Below are 25060 nucleotides of genomic sequence, written 5' to 3' on the forward strand. Positions count from 1 at the left end.
GTCACTTTTAACATTTATAAGACAATAAACATCATTCTACCTCGTTCCGTTATTCCATTAATGATAATAATTATTCAGGTAAATAGAGGAACCTGGGATACTATACGATATGTGTAATCTCCATTGAATAGTTGCTATTCATCAGAAATACCAGGATAATCATACTTGGTTTCGTTGGTGACGATAATGCAGTATCTGGTCGAAATATGTCGGTATTGGGATGAATGGCACATTTGTCAAATCGACACTTGGCAACTGAAATCTTGATAGTATCCTAACGCCAGAGGCGTATTCAGTTTGGAATATTGCTAATCTACCATCGATGCATACCAACAGTAATCTGTGCGTTCCTTGAGCTTAATGATTCATACATGTATCACTTGACGCAATTGACTTATGGAAAAAATCTGCCCACAAAGAAGGCAATTTTTTTTTCCATTTTGTAACTGGATCCTGAGAATTCGTTCTATCGATTCTCGAAATGGGTCATTCCACCCCTGGAGAAGAGACAACCCTGCTCTCATAGTGGGCCACATATGAAATTGAACAGGGTAGACCTTCAATATAAAACCGAATCTGATTGTTGACGCCAGCAGCGTCCCATAATGGCCTGCATACAAATTCAGGGTGTGTTTATGGTGGAAATCGAACAGGGACCACCCTTGTTCAATCCCGATCCTCCGCATACAAAATGGATAGAAGGTGGCTAGAACAATATTTACCCAAAATGAGGTCGTCTTCGTCTTCGTTGTCATCGTATTAATTCTTGGACGGTGCGTTTAACTCCTTGAAGGAGAAGACTAGTTATTTGAACAGTCTGTCAAAGATATCCGAACCGTATCTATTCCATATTGGTTGGTATTCGAATCGATGTGGTTCTTAATATACAGGGCGAGTCTTTGTCTCGTACGAATATTTCAACAGAAGATTCTTGAGGTCAAAAGAAACACTTTTTTCCTATACAATTTTTTTCCGAATCGGCTCGGTTTAAAAGATACAGCTGTTCTGTTCTGTGAATCTTTTTCGAACAAAAGATATCACCCACGTCTTCCAGTTTTTTGATTACGACCTTAACGTACCATAAAAATACCAAAAATTCAAAGATCCAAACTCTTGAAACTAAGTTGGACTCTATCTAATGAATATTTGAACGTTTTGTAAAATAAAAACGGTTTTGTAAAATAAAAGTATTCTTTAATATTCAAAAATTAAAATGTATCTGTGTTTGCAAAATTGTTCATTTTGGCTGAATAAAACTCTGTTTAAAAGATCCACAGGTGTGTGGAAATTATGAAAACATAAAAAGGCTACTATATCTTTTTATCAGGGCTGAATAGGAAAATATGGTATTGGAAAAAAGTGTTGAATAAAGAATATATGTATTGAATATTCATATGGATTTGTGAAGAGACGTAAGATTATGGAAGATAGGGACACTTTAGAAATAAACTTTCCTAGTTTCCCTAGTTTTCACCTGATTTCAACACCTCTCGTACAATCTCCAGTCATAGAGCTAGGTGAACCTTTTCAACGGTCATCTGATATACGTAACCTGACCATGCGATCTTCCGTTTTCTTGTAGATTTAAATGAGGAAATGGAAATCACTTAGAAGGGTTCCGTTTAATCGATAAGAGTTAGCAACGCAATACTACCGTGATTTATCCAGTGTAATCCAATTTCATCAAATTGCATTATGTGTTATTTCGATTCTTAATTGAATAAGTTATCATCATATTGCAACAAATTATAATTTAATAAATAACTCGTTTATGATACCGGGTCTCCCAACTAAAACACGCCACGCAGTTGTTTTCTTTTCAATTCGTTCACCGTGAGAATGATTTCATTACATACATAATATACTCATAAGTTATTTTATTTGGTACCCACTCTAAAACAACAAAAAATGACATAAGTCTTGTTTTCTTCCCCCAAATGCCCAAATCTCAAACCAAATCGTGATCTGCAGACCTGAAAACATCATCCCTTAATTTGCAACCCGACATTGGGTGATATGTTATAAATTAACCCAAGTACCAGCCTAAAGTGAGTGGTGGTACCCCAGTCTACAGGAAACAATTGAATCCGAGAGGCCCTAGCCTAGGGTATCGACAATTGGCGTCTTGTCCACATCTGCAAAATGTTAAAGAACCATCGACAGGGTTGTATTCATAATCCTTGAATTTATGGGGCCCAAAATATTCTCTTATATTGTTCTGATATTTTCCGAAATTCTTCACATTCTCTTGAACTTTTCTCAAGTATACGGTATAAATAGATTCTTATGAGCCACTATAAAATATTCCTCCTTTTGTAGATATGTATGACACGTAACTTTAATAGTTAACTCAATTAAGTCCACTGATCTATAAATGTTTCCTTCGAAGTCCAACCCTGCTCTGGAGCCATGAAATGGCCACATGGAACGTAAGAACCTACGATTTCTTGTAAAGTATCAATGAAAAACTTCGACCGCCTGCCTGCAACGTTCTGGGAATAAGGGTTTGTATCGGTCATCCCTCTTTTGCTCTAAATTGATTGTCGGCAATCCCACATTGTTGAACTTAACAAAAAAGGCGTTCTCCGCTTTTGAATTGCAACTCTCGGAATTGATGAAGTGTTCCTAATCGGATTTGGATCAGGAAGTTTCTCTTCCTAACTGGAGAAAAAAAATATCAAGAAAATACTTGATCCTCCCCATCGGATCTATGTTTCTGTTAATTCATATCCGATTTATGTGGACACCCAAATATCGATATCAAATGAGGATTTTACAGGGCGTATAAATGACAAAATTAAAGGGATGATTCCTATTTTTTTTTGGAGAAGCTCTTCTCAGATAGAACTCCCTTAAAATGGCACCTCAAAAGCATTTTTTAATTTTTACTGTAGCCTTTGTGGATAACTGAATTTTCCAGAAAATGAAGGGATACAACAAAAATCTGGATTAAATTATTGATGGTAGCTCGATTGTAAAACTCGTTGAAATTCATGAAACAATTTCAAATGGTTATATTATGTGTTCTCAAAGTTTCTCTGGGTTAAACTGGATGTTTTTTTTTTCAGTCCCACAATGAAGATGAAATCAGCGACGGCGATGATTCCATGAGAGACAACGAAGATGGGGATAGCTGCGAGGAGAACAGAATGCCTCACAACAGCATGCTTCCGGAGCATGGTGACGTCCTAGCCAAGTTGAAGATGCAAGTTGGAAGTATCAAGCCTGGGGTAAGAAGAAAATTTATTCTACTAGGCAATCTAGGCATTTCTGAGAGCGTTGCCATCTTTCAATAAGAATTGGCGTGCGGTCTGCGGCACGTGTTTATTGTATTCCGTCGCCTACCTAGTCACGATACTCTACCACCTTTTGTTATGTGAGGGTATTTCTGATTTTATGCCCCAGCAACGCCATTTCCCCCTAAAGTTGAAGAATCCTTTTTGATCCCTCGAAATGATGTATCTACTCGCTCAATTTATATGAAAACGTTTTGTTCTCTTTGAGTTTACTCAGAATCTTTCACTAATATACATGGTGATTGACGTAGACCGTCCACTAGACATAGAACCCACTCAATAACAATTCTAACTATGTGATGTTTGAATTGATAGTTTTTGTGGAAAATATGCCTTGGACGTGTCTTCGTATAACTGTGGCAACGAAATATTAAAATTGCTGAACCCAAAGAAGAAAGGTGTTTCAAATTAGGCATCACTTACCCCATCTTCTCTATTCAAAATAGAGGGGTTAAGGTTGTAGCACTTAGGGTTGAAGTTTTGAATTTGATATATTAGAAGTTGCCCCCCTGGAATCAAATATGGACGTGTAAGAACGTTTTTATACAGGGTGAGTCTTTGACTCGTACAAATATTTCAACAGTAGATTCTTGAGGTCAAAAGAAACACTTTTTTTCTATACCATTTTTTCCACGGAACTGATAAAAAAATATAGCCCTTTTAAATTTTCATAATGAGCTGTGCTAGCTCTGGAAAAACAAAAAACCTTTAGAATAACTTGCTAAATCTGTGACACTACAAATCTGTGGATCTTTAAAACAGAGTTGTATTCAGCCAAACTACCCAATTTGTAAAATTTCACTTATAATTTTCAAAAGTTTTGAACATCAAATTAGCCGAAAACTGTGCATTATACGAGAAAATATGAAGAATACTTGTATTTTACAAAACTTTCAAATATTCATAAGATAGCGTCCAGCATAGTTCAACAGTTGAGTTCTTTGAATTTTCGGTATTTTCATGGTACGTTATGGTCATAATGAGTAAACTGGAAGACGTGGGTGATATCTTGTGTTCGAAAAAGATCAATCAAATTCGGAAAAAAGTGATTCTTTTGACGTCAAGAATCTACTGTTGGAACTACTGTTTTTCAGAATATCTAATCTGATATTCCTTGTTCCCAATTGGAAGAAGGATGTGCTGATATTGACAGTTCTTTATGCAGTTTTCTGCAGTTCTGCTGAAACCGAAAATTCGTATCAAAGATCTGCTCAAATTCAGGCTCGTTATGGCCAGTGCGGGAAACGTTTCCTCGCTGCGTCTCGTGTGCAAAAGGAAGAAAACGATAAAATCGAAATTGATAAAATCGCTGTTCCGTGCAGGAGGCGTGACATTGAGATCAAAACTACTCGTATTTCCTTGATTGCGTCTCGAACAATTTCGCTTCGGATTGAATACACTTTGATCCAGATTGTGCGAGCTTTCTATTCCTGGCTTATTCCCGATGGTTTATGTGTTCCGTCAGATTCGATACGGGTCTGAATCGACCCGATTATTATTCAGCGACAATCAAGTTTCCACATTTTCCTTCCATTCATTCCTTTGTCCGTTTTTTACGCGCGACAAACGGGAATCATGTTGATACGTCGAGAATTTTACGTTTGGTTTCATTGCTGCAAACGCATTCCTTGTGTTATGTCTGATTTCTTTCAGATTCATAAGAAACCACCGAGTTTGAATGTACTAACATCAAGAATGCCAGGAGATTAACCTTTTCCTGTGGATTTGCCTCAAAAAACCACTCGCCATTCTTTTACGTCTGTAGTAGTAGCCGGAAAAGTTTATTCAACATAATTTACTATTTTTCACTGTTTAGTACCTACATTACCCGCCAAATATGATAGTGTGTCAAATATTCTCTTGGACAAAAAGAAACCGGACTGAATTTTTTTTTTCACAAAATTCATTTTGGAATAACTTTTTAAGGTCTGCATCGATTTTGATAATTTTGTTGTTTATTTGTAGCCTATTTTATGTAGTTTACCACCTGATATCGAGTCTTCAGGGATATCAATTGATTTTGATGGTAAACAGGGTAGAACTGAAAGTTGAAATTTCCTCTGAATTTCTGAACACCCTGTGGAGATAATTAGTGGAGCAATGATGGGTCATTAAAAGAGTTTTTAAAGCCTGATGTTCTCTCAACATTTTCCTGTTTAATTCGCGTCATTAGCTCCTTCCTGAGAGTAAACACGATTTTTCAAAGATAACTTTCAGTGTTTCAGTTCTACCTATACCATCAAATTCAATTGAAATTCCTGCAGACTCGATATCAGGTGATGAACTAGATAAGATAGGCTGCAAAAAGACAACAAAGTGATCAAAATCGATGCATACCTCAAAAAGTAATTTCAGAATGAATTCGGTGAACGTTTGTCCGGTTTTTTACTAATGAAACACCCTGTATAGAAGTTTTTTCACTCATATGTGAACCTAGATCACTGTCAAGCTCCAACGATCTCACTAATAACTGTAATGTCGCCTTATTCAATGCCTTCAAATTCTTTCGAAGCCTAATCGCTGATACAAACTCAAAAACGCTGCAAAAAAGTGCAAAACCTGTGCGAAACTACTTGTTGGCGAAATTCAATTTCGCGGTAGTTACCTTTGGTAACAGCTGCCATTCTCAAGGCACACTAACATTACCTGCAATAATTACAATGAATGCAATTACTCATTATTAACCGAACCCTCATATTTAACTCCGCCAATAGATAATTTTCATCACCATTCCAGCTCCATTCAGAAATTTAGAGCATACCCCAGTCTTTATTAGGATGATTTGGCCGCTATGCAAATTATTAAATGATGCCTTTTCCGGTTTTTGCCATCTCGAACCTGACCCCTCCTCTAAAATCCTTCATATCTTATAACCAATGAAATATTTTAAATGTAAAAATTTCCTGGCATGAAGCATGTATGGATAACGTTCCAGTTTAAAATGGCACGTATTTATCAGTATTAGGATGATATTGACTGGCAACGATGTTTTTCAACTGACATGAATTAACTTAGAACATAGATACAGGGAATGGAAAATAAACATTCGTTGTTGTCCAAAGACTGGACTGAGAAAGTGGCTTAGTGGGCCAATCAAATTGAGATCTGACATCATTGTCACGTCAATTCTCAATACGAAAAGCGCTAGACATAGAGAAACATCGAATGTGTGTACCACAACCATAGACATAGAGACATGGACTGAGCAATGACAGTATGAAATTGGCTTTTTGATAGAAACAGAGAAATGATCGTCGGGCATTTACCTGTCTCTTTTTTGTTCACATAGAGGTGAGTGTGGACCAATCAAAATTCTGGAAGAAGACAACTGCATGCCCGACGTGAGTTTCTCTCTGTCACTTTTTTTGACCGTATTTCATGCATAGATAGAAAGGGAAGGCACATTCCATGTCTCTATGTCTATGACCACAACAAATACGTGGCACTGCAGTGGCCATTCCATGTATTTATGTTCCAAGATTTCAATACATTCTAGATGCAACCTCTTCTGTTTTACCGAATTGATATGAATTAAGTGCCAAACTATAATCGTCTCAGCAGTTCTTTAGTCAGTTGGTTCATTCCAGGAGGAATTCGACATGCGTCAACTGGAAAGGCAGCTGAACTTCACCAACATGGCGCAGTTTCAGGAGCGTTTCCAGGTCCCGGCGCCGTTCCCCTTCCCCCATCCCGCAGCGGCCTTTCTGCCTCCCATGACGCAACCCCAGGCCGCCCAACCCCCATCTTCGGCCAGTTCGCACTCTTCAGAGGGTAGCGCATCGTCCCAGACCACCTGGTCCTTCGAGGAGCAATTCAAACAGGTGCGTCAGGTAGGTCGTATTGTTGTGTTGTACAAATAGACTTGGTGGCGATCCGACAAAAGCCTTAAAAAAGCCTTTTGACGGAGCTCGTGCCAGGATGTAGTGGTAGTTCGAGTTCATTAGTTCTAGTTTGTTATCTCGTGGTTTTGGGTCTTCGATGATGACGCTTCTGGAAACGGTCGAGTCGCTTTAGCGAAATGACACTCTTTCCTTGACGTTTGCCGTTACCAAGGATACGATGACAATCATATACTATACTCCATTCACTTTTATTTTAGCAGTCGGTTGGCCATGGAAATTTGACACATTTCACTCGGTATAGTACGAAAATGTGGGGTTATGACGCTTGTCAAAACATTTTTGGGTTTTAAATCAACGCTATGTTGCCCGTTCAACGTAAAAGTTTCTGTTATTACGTATTTTATCACAATGTCGAATCTCTTCGGAAAATATGTGACGAACTTAATTGAAGTTTATACAAATTGATTGAAGGCATACCAAATCCAGTTATGTGCATGGAAAATACAAGAGATCAGTAAAATATCATAATATGCACTAGCTTGAGGAGAGTTAATGTTCGTTATCTTCTTTGGCTAAAGGTTGAATACGTCACATCAGTTGTAGATTTCAAAAATATTAACCTGAAGATGAAATAAATGCACATGATTCAGTGGTTGGGAATGGGCATCTCTCGAAGCAATTAACAGATAATTACAAAAATGTTAAATTCTTCAACAAAAATCATCTTGCATCAATATAAGTAAAAGGAATTAAAGGCAGTTTCAAGTCAAGATGAACTTCACCTTTGAACAAAAATTTCACATGAATAAACAATTAACAGGACAACTGGCGCGTATTTGTGGCTGTTCATCTTAATGCATTGAGATAATAATAATAATTAGGTATCTATTGGTACCTTAAGACATTTACAATGTATAGGACGAATCAAATGAAAAATAGAAAAATCAATTTTCGGGAACTTATTCTACGATGATATTCATCGAAAATCATGTAGTAAACTTTTCGCATTAATTCACTCAAATATAAAATACTCAAACGCCACCACTTTTTTGGGTCTCCCAATAGAAGGAAATTCTTTGTCTTCCTCTTCATTCACAATCTTTCTGATTGTGGAAATATTCAGCTGAAATATAAGTCGTTTAGATTCAGATGAAATATATATGAATTCTCTTACATTAAATATGTTCGCTACTGCCTGACGTATTGTGGATTTTAGAATATCAGGGTATAACTATTTGAATGAGCGGACCTGAATTCTAAATAGCACTTCCTGAAAGCCTGTCTCTTTTTTCAATCAGTTTCGGCAATTTTGTAATAGAAATTGATATTAGTTGTGGCAACGGCGTTATGACATTAACGACATTTCATGAGTGCCAACCTTGCTGGGTTCTAGTTAGAAAATCTTGAGAAAATTATTTCATGGCCAACCGACTGCTAAAATAAATCTGAATGGAGTATACTTCTATCAGTGATCTTAACCTTGACACCTTCTACGTCATCACCCTTCCAATCGGCGTCGAATTGAATTGCACCTTCTTGCTATATCTTCTCGATTTTTAATAACCAACTTCGACACTTTATTAGTTGTTCCGTAAAAGAACCATAAACGTTTATGAACAAAACGTGAACTCAGATACAGAGAATCTTTGGTAGCTACTCTCAGCTCCTGAGAATCCCCATTTTTAGTGATTCAGAAGCAAATTACGGAATAATCGTTAAATTATTTCCCTCATTCGAATTCGAACAACTTTAAAGGTGCGTCCATTCATTCCGATAATCCAGTCTCATCGTAAGAAACGCTAAAACGAAGCCAAATGAAAACTATTAACTGGCAGACATAAAAATGGTCGCAACAAACTGCTGTAATATCGTTAAACTGAACGACTGTTTTCACAGCAGACTTCACTTTCGTGTGAAAGTGGAAAATTAACGAGGAATTAGCCTGGTACAAAAATACATTCGGATCATTGAGTAGGTATAATTAAATGACTAAATGCCTCAAAAGTATCATTTTTTACCGCTTCCTGCTCTGAACAACACCTCTTGAAATGCCAACTGAACCCATGATTCTGCTATTTGATAACTTTAAACTATAACTAGACATACATTTGGCATTGAAATGGGATGAATACTTCTGAAACGATTATAATTTAGGTCTTCTCTATTTTTCTTCAAGGCGGCTATGAATAATCAAAAAGCTTCAATTCTGTGAGTAGTGGTAAATTCTTGTTCGTGACTTCCGAGGTGAAATTTTACGGCTTTTCCTTGAAAAGAAAGCATATATTCCAAATTCCAAATGAATTAATCTACCTTGAAAAAGTAAATTATATTCATTTGAAAATGTGAAAATAGCTTCATTCCATTTTTCCATATAGATATCAGAGAATGACGCAATATTCATATCAATTTATGTTGGTAAATTAATGTTAATGAATGATAATTATACGAATTTCATTCCATGATATGGGGGAATTATTTAGTACACCTTGATATATTATGGTTTATTGGCGTATTATGAATAATTACTTTTGTTGATATCAGCAGTGACATTCATGGAGTTATTGTTTTGATGGACTATAAGCATCCTGTTTGGTATTGAACTCGATAATGGCAGGTTGTAAACTTTTTCCGAACACTCAAGACGAAAGGAGCGATATTACAACTGGTAAATTAAGTAGAGTAGTTACATATATCAATGTACAAGGTGTGTATAGAGAGTGGGCGAAATGTAACTCACAAAATTTATATATTTCGAATTAACCATCTTTTCATGTATATAATTGAGTTTAATAACCCTCTAGATATAAAGATAAAACAACGCAATTCACCTGCCATGAGCACAATGTAAATGAGTTTGTATTTTTTTTTAAAATAAGCCTCGATTCAGGACGAAATCATTTCATCAGAAAATTCTCTGAATTCATCGTCGTTGTTTGGCAGCATCTCATGCACAACATCCTGAACAGTCCCCCCATAGAATCCCTCCATTATTCATCCCCAATTCTCGAAATAACCCGAACACTCAAAATTTCGTAAGGATGAATAATCTCCGACGTTATCTGGCGTTGAACATCGGAGCAACCCCCATCTCCTCTATTTATAAATCGAGACATCAAATTAGTGCGTTTCCGAAGTCTTAATTATCGGACCCATATGTTTCTAATGTGTTTTCGAAGTGAACCTGGCCTTCTAGATCATCTAGTCGCATCTACTAAATCAATTTACGTGGGGCGCATAACACATGTACCGTCTATTTTAATTGATTTTCGCTCTGGTTCGATCCCGATCATCGTTACCGAAAATAGCGAGCTTTGGCCACCCCTTTATTGTATTGCCTAGGGGGGTTGATGGATTTGTTGCCCAAACTCTTCATGCAACTGAGGAAAGCTGCAAATTTAACACAAAGTTTTTTATACTGGGTTAATCTTTGATAAGTTGCGGTCCAAAAGAAGGTCTTCATCGGTTTTACTTCTTCCTTAGCCTTCGCTTCCGTTGTAAAGCTTCTTCAGAGGTCTATGTGAAGAAGAACCAGTCAGGTTAATGTTATATGCGATTCATTAACTTTTTCAATGAAAGAATGTTAAAAAACAAAAACTTCATACGTCGATGGTTATGATATTGTCCATAAATCACTATTCAACAATCGTAAAAACAAACTAATTGCTAATTTCACAACTTGCAAGAATCCTGCAATCTTAAAATCTACCATGCTATCTTAATCGATTAAGACCTTCTTTTGAACTCTCAAAAAACCCGATAATCTAGTCTTGTGTCGAGAATCTATTTCCAAATTTTATTGCATTAATATCTAATTTCATGTATGAAAATCATCTATTTCTCAGAAAAAGTTTATATTAAGCTCCAAAGAACAAACTTTATTGACCAATGCAAGAATGCTTACTAATCGATAAAAAATACCTCCCTGGATTTATTTCTCTGGCTACTTCGTTGGCTATTGGGTGTTCCACCAGGCGATTGGGTTACTAGATAATCAGTTCATAACTTGTTGATCTCGAGAAGCATATTAATGTCAGCTTGAAAAATTTATGTTCGAAAAAAACGCTGCCGATCTGGCTTTTATATCGATCTATCTGAATTCACGATAATACTATTTTAATAATAAACAATAAAAGGTTATAATGTTGCAATATTGGAGTTAACTACTGTGTCAGCCTGTTGGTGTGGGCCTAGATTCAGTGGCGTATCTCGTGGCTTGACTCACGTGGTTAACTCTTGACCAATTCGGTTGAAGTTGATGAACACTTTTTCTTGCAAGTGAAATTGATATTCACTGAAAAGATTTCTCTTTGAACAGCAATTTTTTTACATTGTACAAATTACCAGTGTGCTTTTTGTTAATTTTCCATACATTATAGTTTAAAGCATCAGTATACAGGGTGACTCGTAAAAATATTTCAACAGTAGATTCTTGAGGTCTGAAGAAATACTTTTTTCCTATAAAATTTTTTCCGATTCGGCCCTGATAAAAAGATATAGCCATTTTGAGTTTTCATAATGAGCTGTACCAACCCTATAAAAACAAAATTACTTTCAGAATAAGTAGCTAAAACTGTGACACTACACATCTGCGGATCTCCTAAACAGACTGTATTCAGCCAAAGTACCCAATTTTTCAAATTCCTCAGATATTTTCAATTTTTGAACACATCAAATTACTCGAAAACGGCGCATTCAACGAGAGAATATGCAGAACACTTTTATTTTACAAAACGTTCAAATATTCATTAAATATGCCAAGGCTGCCACCCTAACACAAAAACTCCATGTCGAAAATCCAGGTTTTTGGGTCAAAAATGAGCAAGGGGTCAGACCCCCCTAAAATGGCCTATTTGCTACTCTCTCTAAAAATCAGGATGTTCTATTATTGTGTTAGGATATGGAGTGCATAGAATTTGTCTCGAAGATTCTAGAAAACCAAAAAGTTGATGATTCAATAGAGAATAGCACTAAAGAGAGCTCTTCGAAGTCAACTTAAAAATGAAAAGTGGAAAAGAAAAACAAAAAATTTTCTCCTAAACTGGGCCAGATATTTGAAATTTTGGTATGAAAATATAGGTTTACGAACACGATGAACCTATTGTGGGCAGTTTCGAATGCCTATCTCCCTTCGTTGAGATTTTCATCTAGGAAATGACCTAAAACCACAAAAATAACCTGCCACTATGAAACATTAATAAGTGTTTGAGCCATTTTTTTAAACTAATTCGCGTCAAGTCTTTGGCGGGGACTGTGCTTATCTTCATGATTTTACAAAGAAGGAAAGTTTGGGAAAAACGATCGAATGAACTGAACACTATCGCAAAAACCATGTACCAGTGACTCAGTTTGTTCCTCGAACAGATTCACTTTGTCTGTGAGCGAGTCCGAGCGTCAAAAATGATCAAAGTAACAAATGGCAATACTACACAAGTGAACAAGGGCACAGAACGCTATCTGGCATAATTTATTGCAAAGTCTGAATCCACATAATATCTACGGCAGACCGTTCGCCACAACACGGACCGTGTTCAACAATGGTCGCTGGCATTATTTAATAATAATAAATCATCGGGAAGGTCTATAAAATACGAGATTATATTAAACGAAATTATACTGACGCTTCGAAAAAACCCGGGCCCGTTTTTAGTTACAAATTAAACATCCACCAATCAATCTCGTGTTTTCAATAATAATGCGCGGTAATAACAGAGACAAGGACAGCTATGGTCCCGTCTTTATGATCGACTAACCCTAAAAATGGGCCGTAATTCCTTCCCCGATGAAATTATGCTCGTAAAGACGGCGAATGGTATTAACTTAATATTATATTTGGATGGAGTTTCGGGCGCTGGCTGGCCCCCCTTTTGTGCAACTCCTTCGGCTTTTTGTGCCGGTCGTAAAATCGGCGGATGTGGACGTCCTGCATCGGTATCAGGCTCTGTTTCTTATTTCTACGATGCTAAATTGTATCGCCTAGTATACAGGGTGAGTCTTTGACTCGTACAAATATTTTAACAATGGATTCTTTGGGTCAAAAGAAACACTTTTTTCCATTACCATTTTTTCCGATTCGCCTCGGTTTAAAAGATACAGGCTGTTGAAAAACCATAAAAAAATGTTATTTTCAGTTCTATCTCACAAACGATTTTATAGAATGAAATGAATTTCGGAATATAGTTTCTCATTTATTTAAAGAATCTTATTCGAACCCAAGATATCACCCACTTCTTCCAGTTTTCTCATTATCACCATCACGTACCATAAAAATACCAAAAATTCGAAGAAGCCAAATCTTGAAATTAAGTTGGACGCTATCTAATTTGGCAACGCTGATTATACAACTGGAAATCTCGATTTGATCGGATAATGTAACAGGAGCTATCGCAGATTGAAATTTGCAATTTTTGAAAAATGCCATTTCCACGATGAAAATCTAAACGAAGGGAGATGGGTTTTCGAAATTGCTCTCAATGGATTCAACGCGTTCGAAAACCTATATTTTCATACCAAACTTTCAAATACCTGACGCTATTTACGAGAAAATATTTTTTTTTGTTTTTCCATTTTCGAGTTCACTTTGAAGGTTTCTCTAGAGTGCAATTCTCTACCGAAGCATCAACTGTTTGGTTTTTTCGAATCAACCAAACAACTTCTATGCATTCCATATGCTAGGACACTAATAGGACACCCTGATCTTCAGACAGAAGAGCAAATAGGTCATTTTAGGGGGGTCTAACCTCTTGCTGGTGATTCCTTTTCTGAAAACACTGATATTTCGTGAGAAAACATGAGGTGAAATATGCGCGCCTACTGAGATATTAAACTTTTTTCACCTTTTCGTTGATAGAGCTAAAAGAGCAAATTTTATTACCCTCTTCAAATATCAATGAAGTTTCAAAGTAGTTTTCCTTCGAACATATAGCAAATATTAGAATTATAAAGATCTACCTATTCATCTTATATTAACAAACACCTTACAGAATTTCCACTATAACATTATTCCTGGAATTACCACTGCACCGAGCTCGATGAAATGTCGAGATTTATTACTAGAAAAGTTGCTCTTTCAGAGTATTCATCACATTCATATCTGTGATGATTTTACTGGGGGATACTCGTGTAGTGTGTTTATTTTCCCCTTCAAATAAGAATGAGTTTCAAAGTAGTTTTCATTAAACGAAAACTTGGAAATTTCCCATTTTTGGCAACCCATATATCAGAAGTGCATCTGAAGAAAAAGGGCCTCCATGGGCTATAATATAAAATGCCAGCCACCTAATAATTTCGTGTTGTTAAAAACAAACCGAGAATAAGTACAGCACCAAAGCGCATATAAATTTATTCAACAATTCACGTGCCACCTGTCTGTATTAAAATCAAGGCTCGATTGCAAGAGAGGTGCTGCAGAACAAAGCCAGGCCTCATTGAAAATACCGCTCGTCGTCGACATCAATAGAATTCAATCGTGGACCGACATTACCGGTGTGAAAGTCACCCTTTTATTAAAAAGGTACGACTGAATTAAATTGCAGTAATTTATCCGTTCGAATGTGGCCGTTTCATCTCCAGACAGTTTATTAAGAGCTTGATATTAAAATATAATAACACCTACGTCGTTATATGTCACAGCAACATTCTGTCGGGCCACGGGAGTTCAACACATACAACTAACATTTAACACCCTGGCATGATGGCATGCATACGTCGCGTACTAACTGCTCAGCGAATGGAATGTAAACATCGGCGATGCTGGGGACATGACCTGTATAGGAGAACCTCGGAAAGGTGGATTGATCGCGTTATTATTCATTCAGACTACGGAAATATATCATTTTATCGCTTTAGGAGTGAACTTTTTCAGTTTCAAGCATTGTTGTTGGTGAAGATTGACAATGATGGTCGAAATGAAAGATTTGTGAGCCCTTATTGGACTTTTAATTGAAGATTCAATCAGGAAACATGGTTTCAGGGGGGAGCCCAAAATTTTTTCATCTTCTCAACCATGAAATTGATCCCAGATTATTTTCAATTTTCCGTCAACGTTTTTCGCGATGCCACAAAGTTGTCGGGCAGTGTGTGCCAGCCGGGCAATTTAATAAACAATTCCAAATGGACTTGGAGAGTTGTTCGAACGCCATCTTCAATAAATCAAAAAGTTGAGTTCCAAGTTTTTCCAAATGGCGATATTGCGTTCATTGTCGTTATTTATATCGAAATTTATACGTCAGATTACAAATTGAGGCAAATGCGGAGATTTATAATAGGTCGGTCGGAATTTTCACAAAAATCTCGTTGTTGTCTGGGATTCCGGAGTATTTTTTTAAATTGATTGGAGCGAGTGGGCTTGGCTAGGAAACAGATTAATCGTCACCTCGTAAATCTATCAGGTTATCGTTGTCGAAAGACTGGTGGGTATTTATGTTAGAATTTGATTCTTGAATTGTTCCAGACCTAGTCACTTGACAGCCTTCACAGTTTATGCTTTTTCGATTGGCATACTTAACTGATGTGGTTCCTCGCTTGAAAAGGGAGCTGCAAATTTCCTACGCACAATTTTTGTTTCTAAAATAATCGAAATATTACAGCGTGAGTCTTTGACACTTACAAATATTTTAACAGTAGATTCTTGGGGTCAAAAGAAACACTTTTTTCCTATAGCATTTTTTCCGATTCGGCACTAATAAAAAGAAATAGCAATTTTTAGAATTACTAGCTAAATCCGTGACACTACACATCCGTAGATGTTTTGAACAGAGTTGTATTCAGCCAAAGTACCCAAAATTTCGAACTTCACAGATACTTTTTAAGATCAAATTACTCGAAAACGGCGCATTATATGAGAAAACATGAAGAATACTTTTATTTTACAAAACGTTTATATACCTAATCATAAGGTAGCGTCGAACTTAATTTCAAGATTTGGGTTCTTTGAATTTTTGGTATTTTTATGGTACGTAATGGTCATAATGAGAAAACTGGAAGACGCAGGTGATATCTTGTGTTCGAGCAAGATTCATCAAATAAATTAAAAACTATATTTCGAAATTCATGTCATTTGATGAAACCGTTTGTGAGATAGAACTGAAAATTAAATTTTTTTATGGTTTTTCAACAGCCTGTATCTTTCAAACCGAGCCGATTCGGAAAAAATGTTAATGGAAAAAAATGTTTCTTTTGACCTCAAGAATCAACAGTTAAAATATTTGTACGAGCCAAAGACACCCCTGATATGTTTTAAAATCCACTAGTCCCTTTAGACACAAGACACACATAGAATATAAGAAGCCTCACTCTTTTGATGGTTAAGTCAGCAGAGGAACAAACACTAGAAAAAAAGTGTTTTTAAGGCTTGGAGTTTAACGAATTAAAAAAAGGTTTATGAATACTCCAGTTATACTGGACATCAGCTAAAATCTGAGTTCAAAAGTGGTACCTTCGTTTTCCCTTGGCAACTAGAGATTAAGCCAATGAATTATTCCCTCCTGAATCAAGTTCTAAATCAAATGATGTGTCACACAGAATTCTGGGTCCAGAATTAAACTTTATTTAAAGGATCGAAAAATGCCGACATTCCCAGCATAATTCACGCTTTTATTGGGAAGCGACGATATAAAATTTGTTTTGCACACCAAGCTTATAATTTTATCGCCGAGAACAAGAATTTAATAGCGGATTTAACGGCCAAGGATAAGTAATATTTGGATAATTAATTCTTATTTATAGTGGCCAGCTGACAATTGGGCTCTGTCAACCGGAGTCAAAGAATCTCGACGTCTAAAAATAACGCCATATAGTGATTTTTCGTTTTCGCCTCGCTATAAACATATCAAAATATTATTAAAGTGAAATGAAAGGGATACCGTAGATACGATCCAACTGTATCCTGTACTAAAGTCTCAATTCATTAAATGATAGTTCCTTTGATACTGGATTAACGGCTCGGCAACTTTGATCTAGCCGGCCGCGTGTAAACAAACGAGCGTCGTCAAACGCAACGCCGCAATGTTGTAAAAACAAAAGATTTCGTTTCACAGCATTCCCGATGGAATTGTCGCGGTTGATCGGCCTGTTGAAAATCGTTATAAAATTCGGTTTACAAGTATTGTTTTCACATTGCGTCGACGGTTTAGATGTAGGTTGCTCGCGTCCAGGCCGGAGATGTCTCACCTGGTGGTTTTCGACGCTTGGCGTCGAAAAATAACGCGGCGTGTTTATTTTAACGATACGCTGGGTAAAGAAGAGCTTCGTCATAGGTGACGATGATTTTCTTGGTCTATGCCTGCCTGAAATTCGAGAGATCATTTAGTTTATCGATCATATCCTGGTGTACAGGGTGTCTCAAGAATTTTGGATGTTTTCAGAGAACTGAGGCTATTTGAAATCATAGCATTTGGTTTTTGTTCGAACTCCCGCTGTAATCCAAATGATTTACAGAATATGTGGGAATATCTATTATCTATTCTTTCGAATTTTCGATTTTTTGTTAATTTTGACCATATCTGTATACAGTTATTTTAGTTATTCGAGTTTTTCTTGCAACGAATTTGTATGGAACAGTCTTGGGAATGTTATTTGGCCATGGAAGTAAATAATCTGATTAATTCACAAGTGACACGTCCAGTTATTGATCGTAATCATCACTCAAAATGAATCTTTAATAATTAAGTAATAAAAATATTCTGGATTTGCTTTCTGTGAAAAATTTCTCTTTTTAAGTTCAGTATCGAAGTAAAGAAACCACCGGTATCATATATTCTTAAATTCTTTGATGGAGAAAATATTTTGATAAAATTAAATTCAAATATCTCTATTATTCCAACAATACCTCTAATATAAATGACTTGAGGCTTATGTTATATTAAGAGGATTTCGTATACGAAATAAAATTTAAAAAAATAAGATTTCATTTTTGATTTCTGTTCATTGATGAATTTGCAGCTCTCGAAAATGGGTTAACAGCTATTCTAGTAATAGCTGAAACTCTTCAGAAACGCCACAGCTAATATATTAAGAAAAAATTTGCTGTGGCGTTTCTGAAGAGTTTCAGCTATTACTAGAATAGCTGTTCACCCATTTTCGAGAGCTGCAAACTCATCAATGAACAGAAATCAAAAATGAAATCTTATATACAGGGTGAGTCTTTTACTCGTGCAAATATTTTAACAGTAGATTCTTGAGGTCAGAATAAACACTTTTTTCCTTTATTATTTTTTTCCGATTCTGCCCTGATAAAAAGATATAGCCATTTTAAGTTTTCATAATCAGCTGTGCCACCCTTGGAAAAATAAAATTATCTTCAGAATAACTAGCCTTATCTGTGACACTACACATCTGTGGATCTTTCAATAAGAGTTGTATTCAGCCAAAGTACCCAATTTGTAAAATTTCACTTATAATTTTCATAAGTTTTGAACATCTAATTAGCCGAAAACTGCGCATTATACGAGATATGAAGAATACTTTTATTTCACAAAACGTTCAAATATTCATTGAATAGCGTCGAACTTGTTTCAAGATTTGAGTTCTTTGAATTTTTGTCATTTTTATGGTACGTAATGGTCATAATGAGAAAACTGGAAGACGTGGGTGATATCTTGTGTTCGAAAAAGATTCATCAAATAAATAAAAAACTATATTCCGAAATTCATTCCATTCGATAAAACCGTTTATGAGATAGAACTAAAAATATTTTTTTATGGTTTTTCAACAGTCTGTATCTTTCAAACCGAGCCGCTTCGGAAAAAATGGTAAAGGAAAAAAGTGTTTCTTTTGACCCCAAGAATCTACTGTTGAGATATTCGTACGAGTCAAAGATTCACCCTGTATAGCTTTTCCATGTGAAAACAATCATTTATGTATTATTTTTCGCTGAGGATTCAGGGGCATCAAACGTGGATTTCCCTTTGATCGGAAAGACCTTCATTTCTAAATCATCACACAGCCGGCGGGGGTTAATCAGCTAAAATCCCAATATGAATTCTCTCAAATCAATCGTTGGCACGTCGCATCCGGTTTGTCGTAGGCATATGTTTGCCAGTTGTGCATTTCGTACTATAAATTCTACCGAAATAAAACATGGTCAATAATCGAGACCGCACTTTTGCCACCACCAACCTATCTCGAATCCTTGAATGAAACAAGCAGCTTGGGTCCACCAGCTTATTTATAAATGGAAGAAGTTAGGTCAGGGATGGTTACGATGCACCGATGAATCGAAAAGATCGACTTTACACATGTACAGGGTGGGCAAATTTAGATTTTTAGCACTACAGCTTTTAAACCAGAGGAGATTGACTAAATCTGATACCCCATTCTCGTTCTCTTTTTCTGAGAAACTAACAAGAGTAGTAGTCATTTTTGGCCACCTTTGTTTTCGAGTTATGAGCGAAAATTGGAAAAATGGCGATATTGAAATAAATTTATATCTCCGCTAATACTGATGATAGAGCTCTGAAATTGAAACATTATACAGGCACTTTTTTACGTAGAATCCAGTGGCGTGCTTGCCTTTTTAGAAGGATTTTTAATTACGAAGCTATTACCCAAAGTTATATTTTTTCAAATGGGAACACTAGTTTTCTGTGTAATTTTTTGAAAGCTTAATTTTTACTGATTTCAAAAATATATAACATCATATGGTTTGTATCAATATAAATAATAGAAAATGGTCAAAAACCTTTTTTCTCAATATTTCTATGGTTTCAACTTTTGACGAGCACAGAAAAATAGAGTTTCCTATAACAAAAGCAGTCTCCTTCCGGCAATGTCATTCTTTCTATGCATTTCACCAATTTTCACAAAATTTGAATCAAGATATATTTAATAAATTTTCATAATAATGAAAAGACTTAGAAGGAGACAGTGGTAATCATACGATGCTATATGTTTCTCTGCTCATCAAAAGTTGAAACCATAGAAATATTGAGAAAAAAGGTTTTTGACCATTTATATTGATACAAACCATATGATGTTATATATTTTTGAAATCAGTAAAAATTAAGCTTTCAAAAAATTGCATTGCATAATGTTTCAATGTCAGAGCTCTATCATCAGTATTAGTGGAGATATAAATTTATTTCGATATCGCCATTTTTCCAATTTTTGCTTATAACTCGAAAACAAAAGAAAGTGGCCAAAGATCACTACTACTATTGTAAGTTTTTCAGAAAAAGAGAACGAGAATGGGGTATCAGATTTTGTCTATCTCCTCTGGTTTAAAAGCTGTAGTGCTAAAACATCGAAACTTGCCCACCCTGTACAGGGTATCATCCCAAATTGCTTGATTTTAGCTGTTTCTGGTACCTCTAGACTAGGTAGGTAAAAACTTTGACTTTGAGTCCTGGGCACATTTTCGAAATCGACAAAATATCAAAATTAAGTTATATCGTCAAGACAAATGAAGATGTCCTAAACGATTTCCACTTATCGACTTTTCACGAAAATCGTCTGGTACCAGAAACAGCCAAAATCAAGCAATTTGGGATACCCTGTACCTATATATCTATATAGGAAATCATCTGAACCATTCTTTTATACTAAAGTTATAGTTAAAATTGGATCTACTCGAGGGGCACACCCTGTATAGCCGCATCTCTTCGAGATGTTTAATAACAAGAGGTGAGCTCGTATTTATTGACCTGACAAATTGAGTGAGAACTTCCGATGGATTTCCGTATTACGGGAAATCCCGGAGAAAGGAGAAACATCCCCTTGCGTCATCGTTAAGCCTCCTTCACGCCTATTTATAGATAAATGATTGGATCTTGTGCCAACTCTACTCGAACAAATTTATCTATCGATAAGAAGTATTGGCGGTCTTTACCAGAGCCGGCGATTCTCAATAGATGGGGCCAAATCGGCCTGACCACTTCATTATGTCGCTGATTGAGTCATTTACTCTCCCCCATGAGATTAATACATGTGTGCGAGGTTGTGGATGAGTGTGCAGCAGCCGTTCAATCCCTTTGCAAACCTCGGGAACATGCCGCAATTTATTCATTTAATAACTTGGGGCCAGGGCGTTTTGAATCATTCCAACCGCAGTCGTTAGGGGGTGGCTAACTTGCTTTTACTATAAAACTGGGGAATATCTCGTTTTTGGTCAAAAAGTGATGCTCCTCATAGAGGCTCCTGGTTCTCCTCGTTCTCAAAGATGTAAAATTAAACCTGGAAAGGGAATTTTGAAAAGAATTCAAATCTACATACTTAGGGTTTTATCCCTTAACTCTTGTTTCGTTCACCCAACTATATGGTAACCTATTTTAGTAACCTCTGCTAAAAGTCAGCTATATTCACTAGAGTACTCTAACGATTTATCAAAATCAGCTGACCGTTCATTACCGTGGGGCACACAAAGCTTTTTATTATCAGTGTAAAGAGGCATTTCTTAGAAAGTTATAGTCTAATCACTCTAATCTAACGTAGGGAAGAACATTTTTTCCAAAAGTATGCACAAAACACAATACTCGACCAAAACAGCATGCGAATCAATGGAGGGAAAAGCTAGTGTGCCCCACGACAGCGAACGCTTAGCTGATTTTGACAAATCGTTAGAGTTCCCTATATTTTTTTCATCTGAAAAAGTGTTCCCCATGACATTCTATGACAGCGAGAATGCAATCAAAGAAAATTTTTGTAAAATTCCAGTATAATTGCAAGGGGTACAAGAATACAACCCTAATAAAGTTGATAAGACCTCTTAAGTTTTGGAGAACCAGAGTGTCGCCATTCCATCGATAGTTGCTTTGTTTCTAGATCGTAGAAATGTACCCAAGTCTCATCCATAGTAACAATTCGGTTTGAGAAGTCTCAATCGTTTTCACATCGAGCACAGATCGAACGCGATGCTTCTACCCTTGCACGCTTTTGGTCAACATTCAAACAGTTGGGGATACATTTTGCAGCAATTTTTCTCATGTCCAAATTGACGTAAACTATATGAGGAACGCGTTCGTATGAAATATTCAGTGCTTCAGATATCCGTTTTAGCCCAATTCGACGGTCTGATAAAATCATGTCATGAACTGCATCGATATTTTCGGGCACTGACACAGAAACTGGCCTTCCCGATCGGTCATCATCTTCAATGCAAAATTTACCTCTTTTGAAGCTTGAAGTCCAATTTTTCACGCATACGAAAGACATTGATCACCAAGGGTATTAGGCCTTCGTAAATCTGCTTACCTCTTAACCCTTTTAAATACAGGTACTTGATGATGGCTCGATACTAAAATTTTTCGATTTTTACAATTTCGGTGGACATGTTCTTTCTTTTAATTCATTGCGTAACTCTGGTTTACTTTTTTGACCTCAAACTTCACACTGACTTTTCTAATGTGTTCGTTGCTATGGTAACGCAATATTTTTTTATGCATGGAACTGGTCTAGGCTAACTAGATATCAATACATCCCCGTACGTTGGGAACTCCCATTAATAAAAAGGTATCCTGTTTTTTGGTATCAAGTTCTTCTTTCTGATGAAAATCTTGAAAAGATGCTGATGGAATGAGTTGTCATTAAAGGTTAATAGCTAACGACAATCACCTTAACCAATTCGTTATCGAGACAATGTATAATTTCCCTGACAGGACGGAAATACACACGAACGTCGATTCGCGGAAAGGTAGAGCTGCCAAAACCCTAATTTAATTAATGGCCACAAGAAGGCCTACGTCTCATTCGAGTACGCTGTGACCAGTTCTGCCAGTTAATGAACTTGAAACCGCCCATGTCTTGCTAGTCAAAACAAACTTCAATAATTTTCATCCGTCGAGAAATAGTCTGGTGCGAATATCATTATTGTCGTATCAAACACGTGATGTTAGCGAAAACACACCGAATATATTTCGTCTACTCCATACGCGGAAAAAATATTGATTGCCCCCGTGGGTCAGAAAGTATTCATGGAGTGAAAAGTTGTTTGGTTCGAAGAGGAATGTTTTGATTCGAAATTATGACCGGAGAATGTGTGGACATCATTAAAACTTCCAACTGATGTAAAACACAGGCACAAAAAAAGTACTCGACAACGGTCCTATTTGCTTTTGGCTTCGATCTTCAATAGACCAATTTCCAAGGTTAAAAATGATGACTGTCATTATTAAACTCAAAGAGCTAGAAACGCGAAACTCAGAATATATAGCCACGATATTACAACATTAACATTAAGACTGTAGCTGAGCCAAATGAAGAACAGATCTTATAAGTTCGTCCAAGATTCTCCAAAGAACACTTTTTCGAAGTCAAACTCCTGTCTTGTATCTCAAAATACCTACTTGTTTCTCAGCATTCTCACTTGTATCTCAGCATTCTCACTTGTATCTCTGCATTCTGACTTGTATCTCAGAATTATGACCTGTATCACAGAATTCTTACTTGTATCTCAGAATTCTCACTCGTATATCAGAATTCTGACTTTTTTCGCAGAATTCTGACTTGTTTCTCAGCATTTTGACTTGTATCTCAGCATTCTGACTTGTATCTCAGGATTTCGACTTGTACCTCAGAATTTTGTCTTGTATCTCAGAATTATGACTTGTTTCTCAGAAGTCTGACTTGTTTCTCTTCTCTTCTCTTCCGAGGATTCAAAGTCTTGTATCACGTTCCACAAAATAATTCGTAACTTGCTCAGGTCACCAAATTTTTTTCTACTCTCTAGATTGTACGTAGAAATGATTTTTTTTTTGGGAAAGGTGAAATATATTGTGTTATAATTCTAGTCATACTTCTATCGTCTGGATTTAGTCATCGGGTATCGGAAATTTTTTCTCTATAATTGTTAGTACCGAAGGGAATTGTGTCTGTTTCATAACTTTGGAATTTTGATTGTCCAAGATTGTCCCGAAACCATTCAGAGCCGGTTTAAGAACCCCTCAGGATTTATGATTGGGATTTATTTGTGAATACGAGTAAAGAGAGGTAACGCATCCTCTTTTGTAAGGGTGCACAGTTGGTGGTGACTAAATCTGACAGATCATTTGACATTTCCGAAAATGGATTTCTTTGCAAATACTGGCGCCTAAATTGTCCTTGGGATTAAGCCGTGAATGATTACTTTAAAACGAGATGCTTTGTATTTTGTACGGAATAAGAGTCACTTTAATGTAGTTACCGCCTCATTTGACCATCAAACCTTTCGCAATATACAGTGCCGTTTTGAGTAACTACAAAAATCCTCTTATTTATACCTCATTTATTGCTAATAAAAGAACTGTACTATTTTCATTATGCCAAGACAAGTTTTATCCGATGGCGATGTCAGAAGAGACCTTGGCCATCAGGCTGGTCGAACACAAGTAGCCGATTGATTAATCAATGTTGGCCGAAGAGTGATACCACGTTTTCTCTCACGGTATTTTGCCAATGGAACTGTTCTATTTTTCGGTGAGAAGATCGCCTTTGAGCTCTTTCAAAATGGAAAATCAATGTCTTCGAGATTCCTACTACAAATTCTGTAACCGCAGTGAGAGGACGTCATCATGAAGTCAACCTATGATAGAGACGCTTTTTGAGAAGAGTTGCGAACATGAGCGTTGAAGATTAGAGTGGGCAATGGGTAAATTCAATAGACTGAATGTTTTTATCGACCAGAAAGGACATTTTCCATCGACTACATCCAGTCTAGAATGAAGATAAGATGTTACACCATAACCTACCACACTGAACTCTACGATCTAGAGCTCGCGGACAATCATTGTAGAAGGGATCGGGTAATGGCGACAGAGAGGTGATGCAGACACCTCCTAGCAATACTCGAAGAGTAAATAAAACGAGACTAAATGGTATTTTGGAAGGCAATTTATCTCGACCATTATAAGAGTAAGAAGTAATCGAGATATTAGATTATATCGGCCTACACCTCTAGCTAAACGGCCAGTCAACCCGTGTTCAAATATGATAATACGAATAGCAAATTAGCTGTCC

At 36.5% G+C, this 25060-nt stretch overlaps 1 protein-coding gene across 5 annotated transcripts in view; it reads left to right on the forward strand.

Moving 5' to 3' along the window:
• The window catches only part of LOC123307552 (protein dead ringer), a 120302-nt gene that overhangs the window by 39333 nt on the left and 55909 nt on the right, over nt 1–25060 (forward strand). For 3 of the 5 annotated variants that reach the window (XM_044889911.1, XM_044889915.1, XM_044889914.1), the window contains exons 2-3: nt 3069–3230; nt 6884–7126. In XM_044889911.1, coding sequence (XP_044745846.1) covers nt 3069–3230; nt 6884–7126 — 405 coding nt within the window. The remainder of the gene's footprint in view (nt 1–3068; nt 3231–6883; nt 7127–25060) is intronic. The other 2 variants (XM_044889912.1, XM_044889913.1) reach the window with 2 other exon arrangements.

Source organism: Coccinella septempunctata, chromosome 2 (assembly GCF_907165205.1).
Source record: "Coccinella septempunctata chromosome 2, icCocSept1.1, whole genome shotgun sequence".
Lineage (NCBI taxonomy): Eukaryota > Metazoa > Arthropoda > Insecta > Coleoptera > Coccinellidae > Coccinella > Coccinella septempunctata.